The sequence below is a fragment of the Nicotiana tomentosiformis genome, chromosome 10 (genome assembly GCF_000390325.3).
Source record: "Nicotiana tomentosiformis chromosome 10, ASM39032v3, whole genome shotgun sequence".
Taxonomy (NCBI): Eukaryota; Viridiplantae; Streptophyta; class Magnoliopsida; order Solanales; family Solanaceae; genus Nicotiana; species Nicotiana tomentosiformis.
The window spans coordinates 9,659,322-9,682,874 of NC_090821.1; the positions used below are offsets into that span (position 1 = coordinate 9,659,322).

Genomic DNA, 23,553 nt, shown 5'->3' on the forward strand with positions numbered 1-23,553 from the left:
ATTCTACTAGGGTAGTAAAATCCTAGTCCTAACTCAAATAGAAAACTTTTTTCTCAAGTAACTTTCTACCTAAGTCTGTCAAGGTTTTACTAGGTATAGCAGGGACCATTGAAATAATAAGAGAGTGTCAATTATAGTATTAATTCAAAACATTGGGATGATTAAATCCTACTATAATTAATCACATTTTATTCCACCAAAAACTTCAATTGAACTCCTCAATATAAATTTTAAAATTTACCAACACTTATTTTAATTCCCTATGTTAAGATTACAAATACCAGTTAATTAAACTAAATCACCGATAAATTAATTTAATCAACTAATTAAATTCTTTATAATTCCACTTAAACTATTTTATGTGACGGATACAAAATTCACCGACCGGGTTTTCACATGAAAATTTATAAGCTTACATAAAGGGGTATTATCAAACTCAAGGTTGAGTCATGGATTCTGTCAATTAATTATTATTATTTCACAATTGCTATTCGTTATTGTACAATCTATCAGGCATACACTAAGTCTGAATAGAGCTGTACATTTTGATAAATCAAAGCAATAAACAAATCACATTGATCATAATCACTATATCAAGATTAGGAGTATAAGCTCATTTAATGAATCAGAGAAAATATTTTATAGATTCAGTACAAAAATATCTTTTCTCTAATTGGTCTGTTCAATATACGATAAGATACTAGCATAAGAAGTTGGAGTAACACCACTCCCATAATCAAGATAAATTATCCTTTAATCTTGTGCTACAATCATCAAAATAGTTTTTCCAACAATAATTTCGATTGTGAACATAATTTATTAATTATGAGAACCGACAATTTAATCTTTTGTGCATGAGTTAAGACTCCATACACTAAATCGTCTATTACATAATTACAGGACACACATGTAACAAATGATTTATTTAAAATAATATTTTATTAAATTGAATAAATCAAATAAATAATTATTCCAAAAGAGTAAAATATAATATTGTAGCTGAACGACATGGTTAATGGTATATTCCAACAACTAGTCATGCATAAGAAATGAAACTTGAAAATTAGACAAGCTAAGAGCCTGTTTGGACATAACAATTTTTACTTTTTTCGAAATCAGTGTTTAGCCATAAAATTTCTAATTTTCACTTGAAGATGAATTTTGGAATTTTTCGAAATTTGAAAAACTCCAAAAAGCTATTTTTTAAAATTTTTACTCAGATCACTCACAAAACTTTAAAAATAATCTAAAATTATATTCATGTCCAAACACAACTTTAATTTTCAAATACCATTTTTACTTGAAAAACAAAATCACTTTTTTAGAATTTTACAATTCTTATGTCCAAACGCTCATTAAGTTACTTGTCCGAAAAGAGAGGACATTAGCATTTCAAAATGGTTTTGTTGAAAAAACTGAAGGATAGAAGTAGCAATATAAAACTTCTGTGATGATGTCAACGGATATAGTAATAGTAAGAAATTCAAACAAATAATTTGTAGTGGATACTGTATCGAAATAGGCTACTGTCGTCATCGACCTCAATACTAGTGCAAACATCTGAGAATGTTTCTCTGTGGCGTAATCATGGCCCCGACAATTAAGAAATTTTGTGTGATCCCATGTTGCAGTAGTATAATTTAACAATTTTTGAGTGAGAGTTCTGGGCCAGTCCTGGGCTAGAAATTGCTATAACCGGACTAGACTCAGGCCAGACTAGGGCTCATTGTTTATGCTGGACCAAGATTGGGCCTTTTCTGAGGACTGGCTCAGCCAGATTCTTAGGCTTGCTCAGTTCGAACTTCCTATAGAAGAGAGAAATTTAAAAATAGCCAGATTTACAAGTGATAATTGAAAAATAGCTGCAGTTTCAAAAGTAATCGAAATTTAGTCATTTTTCATGTAAAGATAAATCTGAACAAAAATACTGTTCAAAATCCGAAAAATATTCCAGCATAATATACTGGAGTTCCAGTATAATATACCGGTCCAACATAATATACTGGATTTCCAGTATAATATACCGGTCCAGCATAATATGCTGGAAGTTCATACACAGGTGCTCCAATCTCCAGTATATTATGCTAGAACGTTTCGCGTGTTGGAGCTCCAACATAATATGCTGGAAGTTCATACACAAGTGCATCAATCTCCAGTATATTATGCTGGACCGGTCCGTGTTACAGCAAAATAGTGGCTATTTTTTAATTACCAGTCCGAAAACTGGCTAGCCCGTGCTATTTTTACGATAGAAGAATTAACCTAAATAACCGCCTACCTAATCTCTTAAACTAAAAATAGTTTGCGGATATATATATACCGGCTAAAAAAAGTGTGTATATATATATATATATATATATATATATATATATATATATATATATATATATATATATATATATACCGGCCACTATTTTTAAACAATGAATTTGGTCGGTTATTTGTATAACAATACTAACTAACTAGATGCTATCCCCCCCTCCCCCGACCCCAACCCTCCCTACTCCCCTCTTAAAAGGTGTACTTTGTATAATAATTTTTTATACTATTATGTCATCTTTACTTTGTTGTAGCGGATAATATGTTTTATTTTCAAGATGATAAATCTCACATTTTAAGTATGCTTATATGTAGATTCTGACGACATATTTTTCTATTTTTCTAAAACTGGTAAAATTATCTGCAAAGTGTCATGCATTAATGATATCATACTATTCAAGAGGCAACTTTCTTTAAGATATTACTACTAAAAGTTGATTACCCGCTTGATTTCATTCAATAACTAGAAATATATATGAAGCACGTTAGACAAAGATTCTTCATAATGTTTTTTCCTTCTCATACTGTTTGCTTTGCAAACATTTTTGCCCCTAAACATTTTAGCTTATTCACTTACTTTATGAAAAAAAATAAGGGGAAAATAATATCTGCCTAATGTATCAACACTTCAGACAAGTCTCTGTGGTCATAATATGCGACTTAAAAGGACTTAAATTGGAATATTTCACGAAATGTAAATCTCCATTTGATCTTAAGGTTCTGTTGGGCCAAAGCCCAATTAAAAGATAATGGATCGAGCTCAGGCGTCTACGGCTCGGCCTCATTTGACAATGTGTTATTTCTACCAAGTTAGTTACAACTCAGGAAAGAAAAATAAAAAATTGTAAAAGAAATCCTAACTGAAAGAACTTTTAAAAGTGTGGGAAACTAACGGCTTATCTTCAACTTGTAGTCCTCCTCCTTTATCTACTGCAACCTTACTTATCTTCTTTTTACTTACTAATGGGAAAACACTGAAAAAGCAAAAAGAAAAAGAAAAATGGCAGCTTGTAATTCTGAGAAAAGCGACAAAGTGAACTTTGAAACAGAAATTCATTGGGAATTACCAGAGACAGTAATTGGGAAAGAAGGCTTGAGAAAAAAGATTCTGCAAAAGGGTAATTCTTGGAAGACACCATTACCCGGTGATGAAATCCAAGGTATGATTTTTTTTAACTTATCTATTGTGTTTTTGTTTACCATTTACATTTACAGTGTAAAAATGCTGACTGCAGCTGCATTGACCTTTTTGTGTTATATTTAGTTCATTATAATGTGAAAATAGAAGATGGGGAGATTCTTGATTCAAGCCATGACAAAGGAAAACCTTTTGAATTCAAGCTAGGACAAGGTAATTTTATAGTTTCTTTTTCATTATTCAATTACTGGTTTCTTATATTCTCAGGCCAGGCAAAGGTGGCCCAGTGAATAAGGCATTCTGCGTTCACGCAGGGTTCGGGAAAGGGTCGCACCTGAGTGTGGTGTAGATAGTCTATTCTAATACAAGCATTAATGACTTTATCCACGGCTCGAACCTATGACCTCTAAATCACACAAAGACAACTTTATCGTTGCTCCAAGGCTAAACTTCTTTTCTTATATTGTCAGGATTTAAGTAATGTATACTGTCAAGTGTAATGAATTTCTTAAACCATCAGGGTAATTTAACATGTTATAGCAAGTTACTTACCATTTATGAAATGTATAAGCAAGATTATATCATAATAAACAATTTTCTAATCCAAGACAGCCTAAGTTTTGTTTAGCTGAGTGAGTTTCATTGTTCATTATTGAATTCCAGGTGAAGTTATTAAAGGATGGGATGAAGGAATTGCTACAATGAAAAAGAGTGAAAGAGCAATATTCACAATTCCACCAAATTTGGCATATGGAGAAACTGGTTCTCCTCCTCTAATTCCTCCCAATTCAACACTTGTTTTTGACATTGAATTGGTCTCTTGGAATTCAGTTAGAGATATCACTGGAGATGGAGGAATATTGAAGAAAATAATAAAGGAAGGTGAAGGGTGGGCTACACCTAAAGATGTAGATGAAGTATTAGGTAATGTCTTATTTCATTTACTATTATTCATATCAATTTGAACTTGGATTTCTATATTCTAAAGAGTTTGAGCATCCAACCGAAAAATATATGGTAATTTAAGATTTGTATGTACTCTTTCAAGAAAGCTTACACAACTTATGTATGAAACAATTACGTACTATATAATAACTCAATACCCTTTTGCACGTGCATGTAACACGATGTTGGATTTCACACGGCACACGTGAATTTTAATACAAACTAATTACGAGTGTGATAATGGGCTTACAAATGATTAGTTCTATATAATGTCATGTGAAATTTTTTGAACGTTCAACTAAAAATCTTGAGACGATAAGTGGACACGAGTTTATATATCATTTTGGAAAATCTTATACTACTCATGCATGGCAATTATATTAATTACTCAACACCAAAAAAATCTAAGAATTAATTTCTTTTTTTGTTTTCAAGGGATTCTTAGCAAATAAATTTCATTTCATTTTTCCTCATGTTTTTAAATTTCTATTACCTCTGTTTTATTGGATAGTGAAGTATATAGCAAGCTCTGCGGATGGAAAAACTCTGTCAAGCTCTGATGATGGTGTGGAGTTTTCTTTATTGGATGGTAAATTCTTGTTTAAATTACTTTTTCTTCTAAATTCTAAGATACAACTTACAAGTACTAATTGATAAAATTGCACTTTCATTAGGTTACCTCTATCCAGCCATGACAAAATCTGTAAAGACAATGAGAAAAGGAGAAATAGCTGAGTTAACTGTGAAACCAGCTTGTAAGTTTGATAAACACAAAATTAACTAATTATTGATACGCAAAAAGAAAGATAATTAAGCTGTGTTTTCATCAACTTGAAGATTATTTTGATGGTGTTGAAAATGGAATGCAACCAAATTTGAATTTGACCATTCATCTTGAGCTGATTTCTTGGAAAACTGTTGTTGATGTTACTGGAGATAAGAAGGTTCTTAAGAAGTTAATTAAGGCTGGTGAAGGCTATGATCGTCCTAATGAAGGATCCCTTGTAAAAGGTAATTTTCACAAATTAACTTTGTTTGTTCAATACATCTCTAAAATCAAGAAGATATTAATGTTTGGAAATTTATGATGTTCTTGAAGTGGTTTATATTGGAAAGCTACAAGATGGGACTGTATTTGAAAGGAAAGGATTATCAGACGAAGACCCCTTTGAATATGTATGTTTAGAAGGTACCTTTTCTTTACTTTTACCCTTCTTTATATATGTATGTTTAGAAGGTACCTTTTCTTTACTTTTACCCTTCTTTATACTGCGATAGTGTTCGGGCCAACTTGTAATATACCTCGATAACTAAAAAAGAGAAATAGTGTATGAGTTTTAACTTGAAATTAATTCTCTCATTCAAAAAAGTAAAAAATAAAAGTTGTGTCTCATAAATTAGAAAAGAGGGTTTAACCTTAGAAGCAATGGCAAATGTACGGTATAAGTTATCGGTTAAGCCGAATCCAGTAGCCTTGGCTCAAACCCTGGATATGTGTTAAGAAATCTACTAAATATATACAAATATTAAATTTTGAACCTAGTAACTTAAATGGTAAATGGGTTTAGAGATATCTCGAACTCATAAAGTGCGAATCTTGAATCTGCTTCTGCTAAGAAGTTACTCCATAATAAGTGACTTTTTGGTCTTTGACACACCCCTTAAAAAAATACTAACTCCTAGAAAAAAAATAAGTATTTTGACTAAATTATCCTTAATTAAAATCTGCATATTGCTAACTTGACACATTGGGATATGTAAATATGGGCAAATTTGAAAACTTAAGTTAATTCATTCTTGATTATGTAAAAAAGACAATTATTTTGAACCAAAATAAAAAGGCTACAAGATCATTTATTACGGAGCGAATTGAGTACAAATTTTACAATTCTATAGTGAGATAAACTTCTTCTTATGTTGATCAATGCAGGGCAATTCAATGAGGGTTTAGATAGAGCTATCATGACAATGAGAAAAGGAGAAGAAGCAATAGTTACAATCAGCTCGGACTATTTTCATGATTGTCAAGTAAAAGATGTATTAGCTACTGCAGATTTAGAGCTTTATGAGATCAAATTGGTTGATTTCAACAAGGTTTTTTTTCTAACAAGGAATTAATCCTTCTATTTTCAGAGTTATCAAATTTATGGTTTTAAAAAAAATATTTACTTGATTCATATAGGAGAAACCATTTTGGAAGATGGACACAAAAGAGAAAGTTGAAGCATGTGATAAAATTAAGAAGGACGGAAATGTACTATTCAAAGAAGGGAAGTTTCAATGTGCCTCAAGGAAGTATGAGAAGGAATGTAATAGTTTTGCATTCTTGAAATGTTCAAATTAATTTACTTTGATCTACGTATATAATGTAAGCTGAATTAGTATGTATTGTAAATTCCAGGCATTGAAATTCATCCAGTTTGATCACTCATTTAACAGCGATGAAAAGTGCCAATCAAATACTTTGCGATTATCGTGTTATTTGAATAATGCTGCTTGTAAGTTGAAGATTGGAGAGCATCAAGAAGCCTCAAAACTATGTAGCAAGGTTCATTATTTTAATTTACCGTTCCTCTTTACTTTTACCACATGAGAGAGTTGATATATACATGTGTTATTGAAATTAAAGAGATTTTTGATTTTATATCTTCTTGTGGAAACAGGTTATAGAGTATGATCCTTGCAATGTGAAAGCTCTCTTTAGAAGGGCTCAAGCATACCTAAGAATCAATGAACTGGAAAAGGCTGAAATTGATATTACAAAAGCTCTTGAAGTTGATCCAAACAACAGGTATTTAATTTGCCTTTATACTATATATATGGCTTCTACAAATATTTATTTTCTTGCCATAGTTTCCTCAATGTGTTCTCAAAGTTTAATTGATCTTAGCAGAGATGTGAAGCTCATGTACAAAGAGCTGAAGAAGAAGCAGAAGCAATATACACAACATGAAGTTGAAATTTTTAGCACCATGCTTTCAAGGTTGGCCTAGGACTTTTGGATTTCTGTTGAAAATGCTGTATGAAAAGTTCAAATTATTTACATTGCATTGCTACTAGTTTGAATTTTATAAAAATAAATATAGCTTCTGTTTTTCTTATTGAAGCTAAAGAGTTTAACTACTTTTTTCAAGTCATAACATTGAGTTCTCTAAAAACACAGTTCTTCAGTAACCTATTGTTCCAGAGTTAATTACTGATAAAAATAAATGTTCAATTAATTTTGACCCGTTAGTTCTTTAATTAGTGATTTGGCATGGATTATGTATCTGAAGCAAATTTAAAGGGTGGAGTACACAAATAGCCCTTAAAGTGGATGACCTTAAATTTTTATCCATGCTTACCTCGTTGGCAGAACTTCAAGTTTAATAACTGTTGCTCCTCGCTTGCTTGATGGCAATACTTTAACTTTTGACCTTGAAATACTGCTCATGGAATAAGCGGGGGTCAAAAGTTAAAGACCACTACTAAAAGTGTCATATTTTTGCAACTTTTTGAATTTTAAAAGTTCAGCCTCAATACTAAAAGCCCAAACAAGGCCCATGAATTATTTCACGTGGGCTTGAGGAACGTAATATGATGATTAAAAATTATCATGTCCAGTTCCCTCGGGGGATGGACACCCGATTGTTATTCTAATTCGGTAATTAATTTATGTTTATGAGCCCAATTGAAAGATTTTCAAATTTGGTCCACAAAACTTATGTTACAGAAGGCCTCATTTGTTTACACTTAATGGAGGTTTGAATCTTAATCATTTAGATTTCGGATATTAAGTGTGTTTGTTTTTAACGTCTGAATCTTAATTATTTAGATCTTAATCATTAAGTATTTTTCACTTAATGGGTCTGAATAGGTTTGTATGATTAAGATCTATAACAGAGACTTAATTTTATTAAAATACTATCATCTATATTTATTATTAAATACCACCACCGCCTACCATTATCAACTACCACCATGCCATGCACCACCAACATACTCAACCACCACCACAACTACTATCATCCTCAATCATAGCAGTCACCATTATCGACTACCACTATCCCCACCACTCCCACCACCATCATTCTCAACAACAACCAATACTCATCTACCTCAACTATCACAACTAACCATCCCATCACCATCAACAACCATAGTCAGCACTGCCCATCATTATAAACTATCACCACCCACCACCTTCTTCAATCACAACTATCACTACCACCCACCATTATTAACTATCACCATTCACCACTACCATTCTCAATTATAATCGCTACCGCTACCAATCACCACTAGCTACTACCATGAACCACCACCATCAACCAAAACTACCACCAACCACCGCCTCTAGTCGGCATTCACAAGCACCATCGTTAGCCATCACCGCAAGCAATTACCATATTTTAAAAAACTATATATTTTATTGATAAAATATTAGATTAATTAGTATTTTATTTGAATTTTATGTTTATTAATTTTTAAATAAAGATAAATTTTATACATTCAGATGTTAAAAATCAAACAGTCTTAATCATTTAGTATTCAGATCTTAATACACATCTTACTATTTAGATGTGTATTCAGGTTTAGATATCATAATCTTAATACGCATCTTGATATTCAGATGTGTATTCAAATTTCGTCGTTTTAATCTTAAAAAAAAAAAAAAAAAAATAAGGCCGGATAGTAGCTTCTGTCACCTTTAAGGCCCCACCTTTAATTACCTTCACAATTCAGCCAATGAAAGTTAATTCACTTTTTCTCCTAATCTCATAAAGCATTTTCCATTTATTCCTAGTACCTAATTTAGACAAAAGGTAATGAATTAATTAATTTATTACAACTAGCCAACTGTCACCCGTGTGAACCAAAGCCCCGATTTGTCTAGGGGGAATAAAATAAGGAGGAAATGAGGTTGAATATAGCAATAATTGTGCCCCTGGAGACATCATTATTGTAGGCACCTAGATGAGTTCCATAAAATAATTAATGCATGTAGTAAAATTTCTTTATTGACAAGATCTAAAAAGTGTTAGAGTAACAATTTGAACTATTGTATTATTTGGCTTTTAACGCGTTTCGGTCGCCCAAAAATAAATAATTACTAATAAAAAAATATATATAAACTAATTATGTACAAAATATATATATTATATATAAATTATACATTAATATACATAAATATATATTAATTAGTTATTTTTTAAGGTGAACATATTGTGTCAATTTTCGATAATTATTTGTATTTGCTCCGTTGACTAAGAAAAGTGGAGTAGAGAATGTAACAATGGGCTCATTAAGGATCCGAAGACCTAAGCTTTGCTTCTTTTGTTTTGAAAAAAGAAATCTTTTGTAGAGATAAGAAAGTCATTTACTTTATTTAAATTCACCTAAAAAGAGTAAACAGGAAATAACAGACTTAATGTACAAATCATGTATGTTGTTTCTATTATTTCAGTTGAGAAAAAATATGCTGCCTATTTTAAATTAAACTTCTCCAAGTAATATTGCTTTGAGGAAGACCTCTTTCTTCTTTTTTTGGGGTTTGAGAAGCAGCTTACTAGATATGTGAACCAACATTTAATTTGTCAAATTATAATTAGCTAAGCTTTATTTTCTGAACAATAATAGGTGTTTTCACAAGTTTTAATGATAGAGAAGATGCCACTTGGGTTGAGAGTGTCCAGATATATAATAGAGATGTCCCATTTCCTATATTTAATACATACAATCAATTAATTACTACAGACATTTGCAGCATCCATCATCTCTACTTCTCTACACAAAATTAATGCGACGCATATATATGAAACCCTTGTGGGGTTGTGAATATGTTTAAGGTTATATGTGACGTTACTGTAATATTTTTATAAATCTGTCTATTTCGTCTTATTTTCCCAGTGTTTACATGTTCCACATTTTGTTTATCTCAAGATCATTCAAAATAAAATCTGTTCTAATCAAAATTTAGATCCCTTCATTTATACTTATTAATTAGTCGAAGAAAATAATAGATTCATTTTTGAATAAACAATATCTTTCTCCATACCATGTGCCTTCAATTGAGAGGAGGAAACCCCGCCAAGTTTGACGTACTCCTCCACGAGATACTCTTAACAACATTTTCTTTTTATATGTTGCTTTTCAAATGGAATATTTATTTTAATAGTCATTAGCATATATATAAACGTTTCCCAGACCTATGTAGTACAATGTTGTTCTTTAGATAAACGTGTGACAACAAATTATTATGTCTTTATGAAACCAATATACTGCTCAAGAAAAATTTTAATGAGCTTGTAAACCCACTCTTACATATAATTGTGTCTCATAGGCAAATGGACTACTATATATGAATGAACTTGTGTCAGGCATTAATTTTTTTCACCGTGTCCTTATTTTCTTTAAACCTGGGCAAGTAATCTGAGTTAATTATAAATAATTAGTGTTTACCCGAAAAATGGATAGATTTGAATTTATACGTAATTCTAAGGATATGTGATAAAACTCAATACAAATCGTAAGGATAAAAGGGAATATCAAATATGAACTACAAAGAATGTAAAATAGATAAAGTTGTAAAGAAGATGATTTTTAGGACTAAACAAGATGGATCAATTTTTTTAGGCTTAAAATAGTAACTCTTGAATATAAAAGGATATTGTGCTTGAATTACAATGTGAGCTCTATCCCAAAAAACTCTCCTTTTCTCCAGAAATGATAAAACCCCTCTTTATAGTAGAGGGACCTTACTTTAAATATAATTTTAAAAAAATAATCAATGGGAGATCCATGATAAATCGGCTTTTTCACAATTCCTGCCAAGATTCCCTCGTATAGTGGGATTGCAACGGCTTATGTCTGTGAGTCCGATCTGACTCGGGCTTTTGATCTCGGCCTGAGCCTGATTCTAACTCGAGCTCTCGATCTTTGGCTTAAGCTCGATTCTGACTCGGACCCTTGAATTGATTCGGGGTCAATGTTGGTTGGTCTCAGGCTCATAAGCTTGATAACTTTACTCTGCATCATAGTTCGATTTGGATTCGAGCTCAATAACAATATCGAACTCGACATTGATCGGCCCCTCGGGTTCGAGGCTTGTTTGCTCCATCTTCGGAAACCATCTCAAAGTCTCACTTCGATCGACTATCATTCGAACTCGAGCAGACGTGCGAAGGCCGAGATCTATTTCGACCGTATACAGATAGTCCCCTCGTTTCTCAAAAAGAATGTGGTGAGAAACGATATGATCTTTTAACGGCTCGATCGGATTATAACCTGACGTTTTCATCGGGCTCGACCATGACGCATGTGATAGTTGTTCCGTCGGTTTAGTATTTCAAGGCATTTAATGCATGTCAGATGGTGGTCGGCCACCGCTGATACTGAACCGCCATCGCTTAAACCTATAAATAACCCTTTCTTTTATCATTTACCACTTTTACATCTTCTATCTTCCAAATTTCCCAAGTCCCCTTTTCGTATTCTCTAACTTACCCGTGAATCTGTGATTTCTTTTTGCAAAAGCTCGTCTTCAATTCTTCCAAATCTTTGTCATTTTCTTCTATTCCTCACCTTTGAATTCGAAAATGGCGGAAACATCACAAACCATTCCTCATAATGAGAAGGCTTCATCTTCACAATGTGACGCCGATGATACACCGGTAGAACCACGGCCTAAGAAGTGCGTTCCCGGGGCGTGTATTCTTACTTCTGATTTTAAGGTCGATAAAGTCTCATAGGTCCCTGGCCGATGTGAACCAGTATCGAGGTACATATGTTCGATAACCGAGAAGCACCTCAAACAGCTAAAGAAATATTACAATTGGGATAAAAAATAAATAATGATTCCTTCTTCTGACGAAGATATCACTTCTTACGTGAAAGAGTTTTTGAATGTGTATACTTACCCTTTCACGTTAGGTCCCCTCGATTCCGTTATTATTGACTTCTGTCGTCAATACCAAATAATCCTAGGCCAGGTACATCCTTCTTTTTGGCAGATCGTTATCCTGATCCGATACTTCGTGAGTAAAATCGAGGGGATGCCGTTCACCCTCGACCATCTTATCCGATTGTACCGTCCTCGACTTTTTGGAGGAGGGTTAATAAAACTTCAGCGTCAGGCTACCTAGGCTCTGTTCTCGAGCATTGATGAGGACAGGGATCGGGGCTGGATGGGCAGGTTCGTTCGAGTGAGGACTTCGGACCTAATTCCAACCGAAAAGATGCCCTTTCCTGAGGAGTAGAATATGAAATGTAAGTGATCCTGCTGTTGCTTCTATTTTGTTCTTTCATTACTTTTCTCATCGACACTCTTCTTTTTGTGATGTAGCGGTTCCCTGGATGCCCAGAGCAGTTTTCGATCTCAAGAACTGGGTACGAACTCTTGTTTCGACCTCTACATACGCCGAGCGCTCATGGCGTGATTTGTCAAAGGGTCGGTGGGAGGCCAAAAATCATGGTAAGCCCCTTTCTCGTACTCTTTGATAATTCGAATGAGGTAGTTTCCAAATATTTTAATAATATTCTCCATATGCAGGTCTGGGTAAATATGCGGTTTTGAGGCCCTTGTCCAACGAGGAAGAAACTTTGGCCTCTGTCCCAAATCGGTGAAGGGAAATAAAAGGAAAAGAGCCACCGTTCCCGAAGATCCAAAACTGAAGAAGAGGACGGCTCGTAAGCAGAACAAGAATGCCATTCCTTTGACCATGGAATCACTTCTGCGTCTAAGGGATAAAGAAGAAGAAGAAGAAGAAGAAGAAGAAGAAGAAGAAGAAGAAGAAGAAGAAGAAGAAGAAGAAGAAGAAGAAGAAGAAGAAGAAGAAGAAGAAGAAGAAGAAGAAGAAGAAGAAAACGATGGGTCCGCGCTGAAGGCCCGAATGAAGAGAACCACCGATGCCCCATCTGCAGCTGGATCGATGATGCTTCATGAGGCTCCGCCTCGAATTGAGGATATACAAGAGAAAGATCCAGGTGGAATCCCTAAATTATCGGAGATCGAAGACTCATCTCATCGGAGCCAACGGATGGGGGATATGTCTGAAAGGGCCCTCGAATCCCTTCGAACCGAAGAGAATACTCCAAGTGATTCATTTGGGGCAGCAACAATCGAAGATTCACCCACCATTCCCGCTTTTTCCGAAGGGGTGATTCGGGAAGCCCGAGATCTGGGGGCCCTCAATCTAGACAGGCCTCATGATGGAGAGGATCCCTTTCATGACCTGTTTACTGGTATCGAGGACATTGCCGGTACCGGTGATGAACCGGATCTTTTTTACGGGGTACTGCAAGCTTTGAATCGGGTAAGCCTTAAAATTATTTTGTCGGTACTATCTTTATGTTTACTTTTCGTTAACTTCATTTCTTGTTTCTTTGTAGGCAGCAGCAGTTCATCGAAAAACATGTTCTCGGTCCCAAAACGAGCTCCGTCGATACAAGGTCGACCTTAAACGGGTTACTGATGAGAGGAACTCCATAACACTTCTCTTAGGGCAGAGAGAATAGGAAATAAAAGACCTCCGAACTGAGTTGGCCAAGGCTTATCGAAATCAGACCGACTTGTCTGAGCAGTTAATGGTACTTTTAAAAGCCTATGGCCTTGATACCAGAACGATGGCTACATTTTCGGTCTCACAGTTGCAGCAAAAAATTGAGATGATCGGGAAGCTTCGTGAGGAGGTCGACGTGATAAAAGCAGAGTCTTTACAGTAGAAAGAAGGTATGGACCGCTTTGCTGCAGAGAAAGAAACTGCTCGAGCCCAGTTATCATCGGCCGAAACCCAACTTCAGAGAATGAAGGAAAAAGGCCTGGTTCAAGCAAGAAGAATAAAGGAGATCGAGGCTCGGCTGGCCTCTGTACTTGCCAAGGCCAAATCTGATGCCGAAAAGGCAAAGGCCGATACGGATGCACTCGTGGATGTCTATCGGGATGATGCTGAAGCTGCCCAGGTCCAAGCAAGAGAGGCAACCGAGACCGCCGATACTCAAGCACATTGGGTCGCCGAACTTGCTAAGTGCCGATCTCGGAGGGAAACCCTCAAGGAGATCCATGCTCGTAGTTTCGATCTCGCTGAAGAGATAAAAAGGGCCAAAGAACTTGAAGCCGATACTGAAGCCCTGGTTTCCGATGACGATGATGATGACAATGATGATGATGATGGGAGTGAGAGCGGATCCGAGAACGGGGGGGGGGGAGCCCGATAGAGAATAGACCGCTCTTGAGGATGACCAGGAAGCTTAGTCCTTAATTTTTATGTTGTAATCAATCATGTAGACAAATTTATATATAGACAATTTTGCCGACTTGCTTCTATTTTGTGAAGACTTTATTCATGCATTATGAATATTTTCACAAGGATTTAAACAACTTAATCGAATTTGGACTTTGTAGCCTCTATAATCGAGCGAGTGCTTATTCAAACTTGAAGTGATGTAGCCCTTAGGCTTATTAGTTGAGTCAATAATTCGAGCTCGAGAAAATATAGCATGTAGGCATAATGGTCGAGTGAGTGCTTGATCGAACTCGAAATAAAAGTAGCCAGTAAGCTTAGTAGTTGAGTGAATGATTCGAACTCGGAGTAATGTAGCCCATAGGCGTAATGGTTGAGTGAGTGCTTGCTCGAACTTGAAATAATAGTAGCCCGTAGTCTTAGTAGTCGAGTGAATAATTCGAACTCGATGTAATGTAGCCCGTAGGCGTAATGGTCAAGTGAGTGCTTGCTCGAACTCGAAATAAAAGTAGCCCGTAGGCTTAGTAGTCAAGCGAATGATTCGAACTCGATGTAATGTAGCCCGTAGGCATAATGGTCGAGTGAGTGCTTGCTCGAACTCGAAATAAAACTAGCCTGTAGGCTTAGTAGTCGAGTGAATGATTCGAACTCGATGTAATGTAGCCCGTAAGCATAATGGTCGAGTGAGTGCTTGCTCGAACTCGAAATAAAAGTAGCCTGTAGGCTTCGTAGTCGAGTAATGATTCGAACTCGAAGTAATGTAGCTCGTAGGCGTAATGGTCGAATTTATCTTAATTTTATTTGCGTAATAAATCTCCAAATAGAGGAATTTTTCTTGGATATAAGATGTCGGTAAAGACGAGAACTTTCTTTGGAAGTCACTGTACATGTGTTCATGTTTTGTGCCTAGGTTCGGGCCAACTACATGAGCATGGTTCGTTTTGACCATTTGGCTCTTACAACTTTTCCTATTGGAACCTCGTTGTTGCGAAATAACTTTCTTGCATAAGAACTTGATATATTTTAGGGCTAATGCCCCCCAGTATTCGAGGTCGATTGTAAAGAGGCCTCGGATACTGTTGTAAGTGCAGCACTATCATTGGTTGCCTCGTTAAAAACCTTACCGAAAAAATCATTTGGGATAAAACCGGTCTAAGGGAAAAAGAGTACAACGCATGCTTTCAGATCTTTGGCTTCGTATCGAAGGATCCATCTTAGCTCCTGATCGGATTTCTGCAGGGGTCAGTTTTGAAATGTAAATAAATATGAAAGGGTCGTACCTTAGCAGTAGTATCGTTTTAGATGTGACACATTCCAATTACTTGATAGTTGTTTGCCGTTTATAATACCGAGCATGTATGATCCCTTTCCGATGTTCTTGAGAACCTGGTATGGTCCTTCCCAGTTCGGTCCTAGTTTTCCTTCGTTCGAATTTCGGGTATTGAGGGTGACTTTCCTTAGCACTATGTCCCCAGGCTTAAAATGGCGGAGCTTGATTCTTCGATTATAGTATCTTTCGATTCGTTGCTTTTGGGCGGCCAATTGGACGAGAGCAGCTTCTCATTTTTCGTCCGATAATTCGAGGTTAGTGTTCATAGCCTCGTTATTTGATTCTTCTGTCGTGTATCGAAATCTGGCACTGGGTTAGCCGACTTCGACTGGTATCAATGCTTCAGACCCATATACTAAGAAGAACGGGGTTGCTCCGTACTAGATTTTGACGTTGTTCGATATGCCCAAAGGACTTCGGGTAGGATTTCTCTCCACTTTTCTTTAGCATCGTTCAGCCTCTTCTTTAGGTTTTGAATGATAGTTTTGTTCGTTGATTCGTCCTATCCGTTCCCACTGGGGTGGTACGGTGTTGATAATATCCTTCTTAATTTGTGATCTTCGAAGAATTTTGTCACTTTGCTGCCAATAAATTGTTTCCCATTGTCACATACTATTTCGGCTGGTATCCCGAATTGACATACGATGTGATCCTAGATAAAGTCTATAACTTCTCTCTCTCTTATTTTCTCGAACGCCTGCGCTTCAACTCATTTAGAGAAATAGTCAGTCATAAATAAAATGAATTTGGCTTTACCTGAGGTCGATGGCAGATGGCCAACGATATCCATTCCCCATTTCATGAATGGCCATGGGGATAGGAATGAGTGAAGTTGCTCTCCGGTTTGATGGATCATTGGTGCAAACCTTTGACATTTGTCACATTTTCGAACAAATTCCTTCGCATCTTTGCCCATATCGATCCAATAATACCCTGCTCTGATAATTTTTCGGACTAATGGATCGGCGTCGGAATGATTCCTACAAGTGCCCTCGGGCACCTCACGTAGGATGTAATCGGTATATCCCAGACCCAAGCATACTGCCAATGGTCCATAGAATGTCCTTCGGTATAGCGTTCCATCTGAAGCCAACGTGAATCGAGCAGCTTTAGTCCGTAGGGCCCTTGAATCTTTAGGGTCCGACGGGAGCTTTCCGCTATTTAAATATTTAATATACTTATTTCTCCAATCCAAGGTTAAGCTCGTAGAATTTATCTCGGCGTGACCTTCTTCAATCACGGATCTCGAGAGTTGAACAACAGTCCCCGAGCTCAAGTCACCTTCCTCGACCGACGATCCCAAATTCGCAAGTGCATCAGCCTCACTATTTTGCTCTCGTAGAACATGCTGTAAAGTCCATTGTTTGAAATGGTGCAAAGTGACATGTAGTTTGTCCAAACACCGTTGCATTCTATCTTCTCGAACTTCGAAGGTTTTGTTTACTTGACTTACCACCAGCAAAGAGTCATATTTGGCTTCGATGACTTTTGCTCCCATATTTTTAGCTAGCTCAAGACCTGCAATCATGGCCTCATACTCGGCCTCGTTGTTAGTCAATCTGGTAGTTTTAATAGATTTTCTAATAGTGTTACCCGTGGGTGGCTTTAAAACTATGCCTAGCCCGGACCCCTTCACGTTCGAAGCCCCGTCCGTAAAAAGGGTCCATACTCCCGATGACGTACCCGATTTCAACAGGAGTTCTTTTTCGACTTCGGGTACGAGGGTTGGCGTGAAATCGGCCACGAAGTCTGCTAAAATTTGAGACTTGATGGTCGTACGAGGTTGATATTCGATATCGTATCCACTGAGTTCGACAGCCCATTTAGCTAATCGGCCTGATAGTTTGGGCTTGTGCAAAATATTATGAAGCGGGTAAGTGGTTAATACGCATATAGGGTGACATTGAAAGTACGGTCTTAACTTTCTAGAGACGTTTATCAGTGCAAGTGCAGTTTTTCTAGGTGTGGATATCTAGTTTCAGCTTCTCCTAAGGTCCGACTTATATAATAAATGGGAAATTGCGTACCTCGCTCTTCCCGAACTAGGACACCGCTTACTGCGATTTCCGATACTGCCAAGTACAAGCAGAGTTTTTCGTCTGTTTTTGGAGTGTAAAGTAGTGGTGGGCTCGATAGATATTGTTTTAGTTCCTCTAATGCATGTTGGCATTCCGGGGCCCAAGCGAAATCGTTCTTCTTTTTAAGTAGAGAGAAAAATTTGTGACTTCGATTTGATGATCTCGAAATGAATCGGCCTAAGGCTGCAATCCGTCCCGTTAGCCTTTGTACAGCTTTCACGTTGTCCACGATGGTGATGTCTTCGATGGCCTTAATTTTATCGGGGTTAATCTCGATTCCCCGATTTGACACCATGAAGCCGAGGAACTTGCCCGAACCGACCCCGAAAGCATATTTCTCGGGGGTGAGCTTCATGTTGTATTTCCTCAAAATCTCGAACGTTTCCTCCAAACGGGTCAAATGGTCCTCTGCGCGCGGGGACTTAACTAGCATGTCATCAATATAAACTTCTATTGATTTACCTATTTGTTCTTCGAATATTTTATTTACTAGGCGTTGGTAAGTAGCCCCTGCATTGTTTAGCCCGAAGGGCATCACATTATAATAATATGTTCCATATTTGGTGACAAATGAAGTTTTTTCCTGGTCTTCCGGGCTTATCTGGATTTGATTATACCCGGAGTAGGCATCGAGAAAAGTGAGGATCTCATGGCCGGCCGTGGCATCGATCATGCTATCAATATTGGGCAGCGAAAAAGAATCGTTGGGGCATGCTTTGTTCAAATCCTTATAGTCCACACACATTCTAAGTTTGTTCCCTTTTTTAGGCACTATAACTACATTGGCTAACCATTCGGGATATTTCACCTCCCGAATGGACCCCATCTTGAGAAATTTAGTTACCTCGTCCTTTATGAATGCGTGCTTTACCTCAGGCTGGGGTCTTCTCTTTTGCTTTACCGGTCTGAACCTAGGGTCCAAGCTTAGACGATGCGTCGTTATGTCCGGTGGGATCCCTATTATATCTAAATGGGACCAGGCAAAACAATCAATGTTATCGATAAAAAATTGAATAAGTTTCTTCCTGAGTTCGGGGCTCAACCCCGTTCCCAGGTATACCTTCCTTTTGGGCCAGTGTTTGATTAGTGTGACTTGCTCCAGTTCCTCAATCGTTGATTTGGTGGCGTCGGAGTCATCAGGAATCACGAAGGATCGAGGGATCCTCTGATCATCATCTTCTTTGATCTTCTGGTTATCTGGTTGGGTCAAAGCCGATGTCTGTGATTGCTATTTGGTATCTCGCTCCCTTTCTGAGCCCCGATCCCTTTACTGGCTAAGGCAAGGATATTGGTTTCGCTTCCTCGACGACGAACATTTCTCTTGCGGCTGATTGTTCTCTATACACTGTTTTGACTCCTCTCGATGTTGGAAATTTGAGGACCTGGTGTAGGGTCGAAGGTACAACCCTCATGTTGTGGATCCATGGCCTTCCGAAAAGGGCGTTGTATCTCATGTCACCTTCGATTACATGAAACTTCGCTTCCTGGATGGTTCCGGTCACGTTTATTGGTAGAATTATCTCGCCTTTGGTGGTTTCACATGCCATATTGAATCCGTTTTAGAACCAGGGTTGCGGGTACGATATGGTCCTGCAGGCTGAGCTATTCTACGACCTTTAATCTGATGATGTTGGCCGAGCTGCCTGGATCAATCAATACACCCTTAATTTTAGTTTTATTCATGAGTACGGATATTACCAGTGCATCGTTATGAGGTTGTATGACTCCTTATGCATCTTCATCAGTGAAGGACAACGTTCCTATGGGTGTGTAATCTTGAGTTCGAGATCGCTCTTCTCTCACAATCGACGTCTTAGTGCGTTTAAGCACTGGTCTCTGAGGGGTATCGGCGCCGCCGATGATCATGTGAATGACGTGTTGTGATTCTTCTTGTTCGTTGTGCTTGCCGAAATCCCTATTTTTAAAATGGTTCTTCGCCCTATCGCTCAAAAATTCTCGAAGGTTCCCTTTGTTGAATAACCGGGCTACTTCCTCTCTTAGTTGCCTGCAATCTTCCATTCTGTGGCCATGGGTGCCATGATATTCGCACATTTGATTGGGTTTCCTCTGGGCAGGATCAGTCTGCATGGGTCGAGGCCATTTAGTGTCTTTGATGCGTCCGATAGCTGATACGATGGCGGATGCATCAATGCTGAAGTTATACTCCGATAACCGAGGTGCTTCCTTAGATCCGGCAGGCCTATCGAACCTACTTCTGTTCATCAACCCCCGGGACTATTGACCTCGATTATTTCTTTTGTTATTTTGCCTGAGGTCATGTCTCGATTCACTGACTCTGTGGCTTTCGTTGTACGGTTGGTATCGATCCCCGATCGGACCTCATTCTCGATTAGTATCCCTTCGAACAACAGGTTCAGACCCCAATTGATCATCTTCGACCATAATTTTTGATTGGTGCCGATTGTGTACGTCGGCCCACATGATGGATGGGTATTCGATCAGGTTATGCTTTAATCGCCGTGAAGCCGTCGAACTTCGTTCGTTCAAACCTTGAGTGAAAGCCTGAACAGCCCAATCGTTTCTGACCGGTGGTAAGTCCATTCGTTCCATTTGAAAACGAGATACGAACTCCCTCAGCATCTCGTTATCCTTTTGCCTTACCTTGAAGAGGTCCGATTTCATTGTTGCGACTTTTATGGCGCCGACATGTGCTTTCACAAAAGAATTAGCTAACATGGCGTACGAGTCGATGGAATTTGGTGGTAGGTTGTGATACCAAATCATTGCCCCCTTCGAGAGGGTCTCTCCAAATTTTTTTAACAACACAGATTCTATTTCATCGTCTTCTAAATCATTGCCCTTGATGGCGCATGTGTAAGAAGTGGCGTACTCGTTGGGATCGATCGTTCCGTTATATTTGGAAATTTCGGGCATACAGAATTTTTTGGGGATTGGTTTTGGGGCTGCGCTCGAGGGAAAAGGTTTTTGCACGAATTTTTTCGAATCCAACCCTTTTATCATTGGTGGAACTCCCGGGATCTGATCGACCCTAGAGTTATAAGTTTCTACTTTTTATCGTTGGCTTCGACTCGTTTTGTGAGTTCCTCGAGCAATTTAACAATTTCGGAAGTAGTCCCCGATTCTTGCTCATTTGACTTCACTATGGCTGGCTCCGTTATGTGGGTGATTTCTCTAGGTGGATTGGGCTCCAGCCTGCTTTGTAGCTGGGTTTGGCTCTGCAACTGAGCTATTGCTGCCTGTTGGGCTTGCAACATTTCGAAAATCACACGCAAGCTAACGTTGTTTTCCTCAACGTTATGGGTATCTCGAGCCGTATACTGAGTGCCACCATGGATGTTATTCTCGGGTTCAACATGTAGGTTCGCCTCAATGGCTATATGAGAATCAATGTCTATTGGCGCTCCGATTCGAGCTCCAATAGCGTTTACAAGTGGTCTTTCAATACCGGGTGTCAACTAGTTGTTTTCGTCTTGAAGACCGGCCCCGTTGTCGATTGGTGAAGCCATTTGATTGATGGTTAGTCGTAGCTAATCCGAAATTCAAGATATTTTTGGAAACAAACGCAAAACATAATGGCGTATTTTTTCGGATTTGTATCAAATAACCACTATTATCCTTAGCCCTACGGTAGGGGCCAAACTGTTTACCCGAAAAACGGATAGAGTTGAATTTATATGTAGTTCTAATGATATGTGATAAAGCTCAATACAAATCATAAGGATAAAAGGGAATATCAAATATGGACTACAAAGAATGTAAAATAGACAAAGTTGCAAAGAAGATGATTTTTAGAACTAAGCAAGATTGATCAGTTTTTTTTAGGCTTAAAATAGTAACTCTTGAATATAAGAGGATATGGTGCTTGAATTACAATGTGAGCTCTATCCCAAAAAACTCTCCTTTTCTCTAGAAATGATAAAACCCCTTTTTATAGTAGAGGGACATTACTTTAAATATAATTAAAAAATACTTAATGGGAGATCAATGATAAATCAGCTTTTCCACAATTCCTGCCAAGATTCCCTCGTCTAGTGGGATTGCAACGGCTTATGTCTGTGAGTCCGATCTGACTTGGGTTTTTGATCTCGGCTTGAGCCCGATTCTAACTCGAGCTCTCGATCTTTGGCTTAAGCTCGATTCTGACTCGGACCCTTAAATTGATTCGGGGTCAATGTTGGTTGGTCTCCGGCTCATAAGCTTGATAGCTTTACTCTGAATCATAGTTCGATTTGGATTGGAGCTCAATAACAATATCGAACTCGACATTGATCGGCCCCTCGGGTTCGAGGCTTGTTTGCTCCATCTTCGGAAACCATCTCGAAGTCTCACTTCGATCGACTATCATTCGAACTCGAGCAGACGTGCGAAGGCCAAATTCTATTTCGACCGTATATAATTAGATGAAGTTATCTTTTAAATAATTTGATAGCATACAAATTCTTTTACATTATCATTGACACATTGTACAGTGCTGTATCAAGATGCCTTTCAATTTCAGTTTTCAGATTCGTTAGATCTAATTCTTATTGAGTACCCATGTTTTTCTTTACTGCGCTTACACTATCTTTAATATTAAAGTAATAAAATCTTACACCCAACCTCTCGTTTTTGGATCTAGGCACTTGTTTAATTAAAAAAATAGTGAAAGTTTCAAGAGAGTTTTATATAGGAACTCCAATTTATAAAGTTGCATTCATTTAACAGACATTTTCCGAGTTTGTTTGGATGAGGATTAGTTATATCGTATTGTATTGTTATTTTAAATATAATATTTATTTATTTTTTATTTTAATTTTATTATATTGTATTATTAAATTCGCTATTATATAAAGATGAAAAGACACATTTTACGTAGAAAAACCGATTTTGTGTGGTCGCATTGTTATCTTATTATTATTATTATTTTTTTCATTTTGCCCTATTAGAATTCTATTTTACTCTTCATCTTACCTTTTTAATAATTACTCTATCTCATACTCTACTTTTTTTTTTTGTAATATTGTACTCATATTCTTCAAATTACTGATGTGTGATATTATGAAATGACGAAAAATAACAGAATCTATCCAAATATTACAATACGATACGATACATGCACCAAACAATTTAGCTAGTGTTTGGCCATAGAATCCCACATTTGTTTTAAAAAACCTGATTTAGGTGAAGTTTAGTTTGAAGATAAAAATCTGTTTGGACATAATTTTCAAAACATATTTCACTTTTTTTTTTTTGAAAAAACATAAAATGCTAATTATACCCATAAGTTCTAAAAACTATCAAAAATATCCAACAATACCTAACAAACAAATATGCTAATCTTGTATATGCAGAACCTTCATTGATGTCATTATTCATTATCATTATCACAAACCATAGTCATGAACATAGATAAATTTGGTATAAAATTATAAGTTTTATAATAAACTACATAATACACTATCCTAAAATCATAACATGATATTTTAATATCAACTTCTAATAACCCAATTACTAGCCACTATAATTCGTCAAATTACAATAATGCTACAAGATCCATTAGTC

At 37.0% G+C, this 23,553-nt stretch overlaps 1 protein-coding gene across 2 annotated transcripts; it reads left to right on the forward strand.

Annotated features, from left to right (window-relative positions):
• The first annotated feature begins 3,180 nt into the window (after positions 1-3,180).
• On the forward strand, positions 3,181-7,508 carry LOC104092595 (70 kDa peptidyl-prolyl isomerase-like). 2 transcript variants are annotated; one of them, XM_070187658.1, is made up of 12 exons: positions 3,181-3,479; positions 3,584-3,670; positions 4,121-4,381; positions 4,914-4,991; positions 5,077-5,157; positions 5,240-5,413; positions 5,502-5,591; positions 6,333-6,496; positions 6,585-6,705; positions 6,802-6,950; positions 7,066-7,193; positions 7,293-7,508. In XM_070187658.1, exons 1-12 carry the CDS (start codon positions 3,320-3,322, stop codon positions 7,393-7,395), a joined length of 1,596 nt encoding a protein of 531 aa, XP_070043759.1. In that variant the 5' UTR covers positions 3,181-3,319; the 3' UTR covers positions 7,396-7,508. The 2 variants fall into 2 exon arrangements, with proteins under 2 accessions (XP_070043759.1, XP_070043760.1); XM_070187659.1 differs by having other exon boundaries at positions 3,182-3,479; positions 7,296-7,508.
• The last annotated feature ends 16,045 nt before the right edge of the window (positions 7,509-23,553 follow it).

Coding starts and splice junctions, on each gene's coding strand:
- LOC104092595 (XM_070187658.1), top strand. CDS start 3,320: ATGGCAGCTTGTAATTCTGAGAAAAGCGACAAAGTGAACTTTGAAACA. Junction 3,671..4,120: donor TGAATTCAAGCTAGGACAAG/GTAATTTTATAG, acceptor ATTGAATTCCAG/GTGAAGTTATTAAAGGATGG. Junction 6,706..6,801: donor TGCCTCAAGGAAGTATGAGA/AGGAATGTAATA, acceptor ATTGTAAATTCC/AGGCATTGAAATTCATCCAG.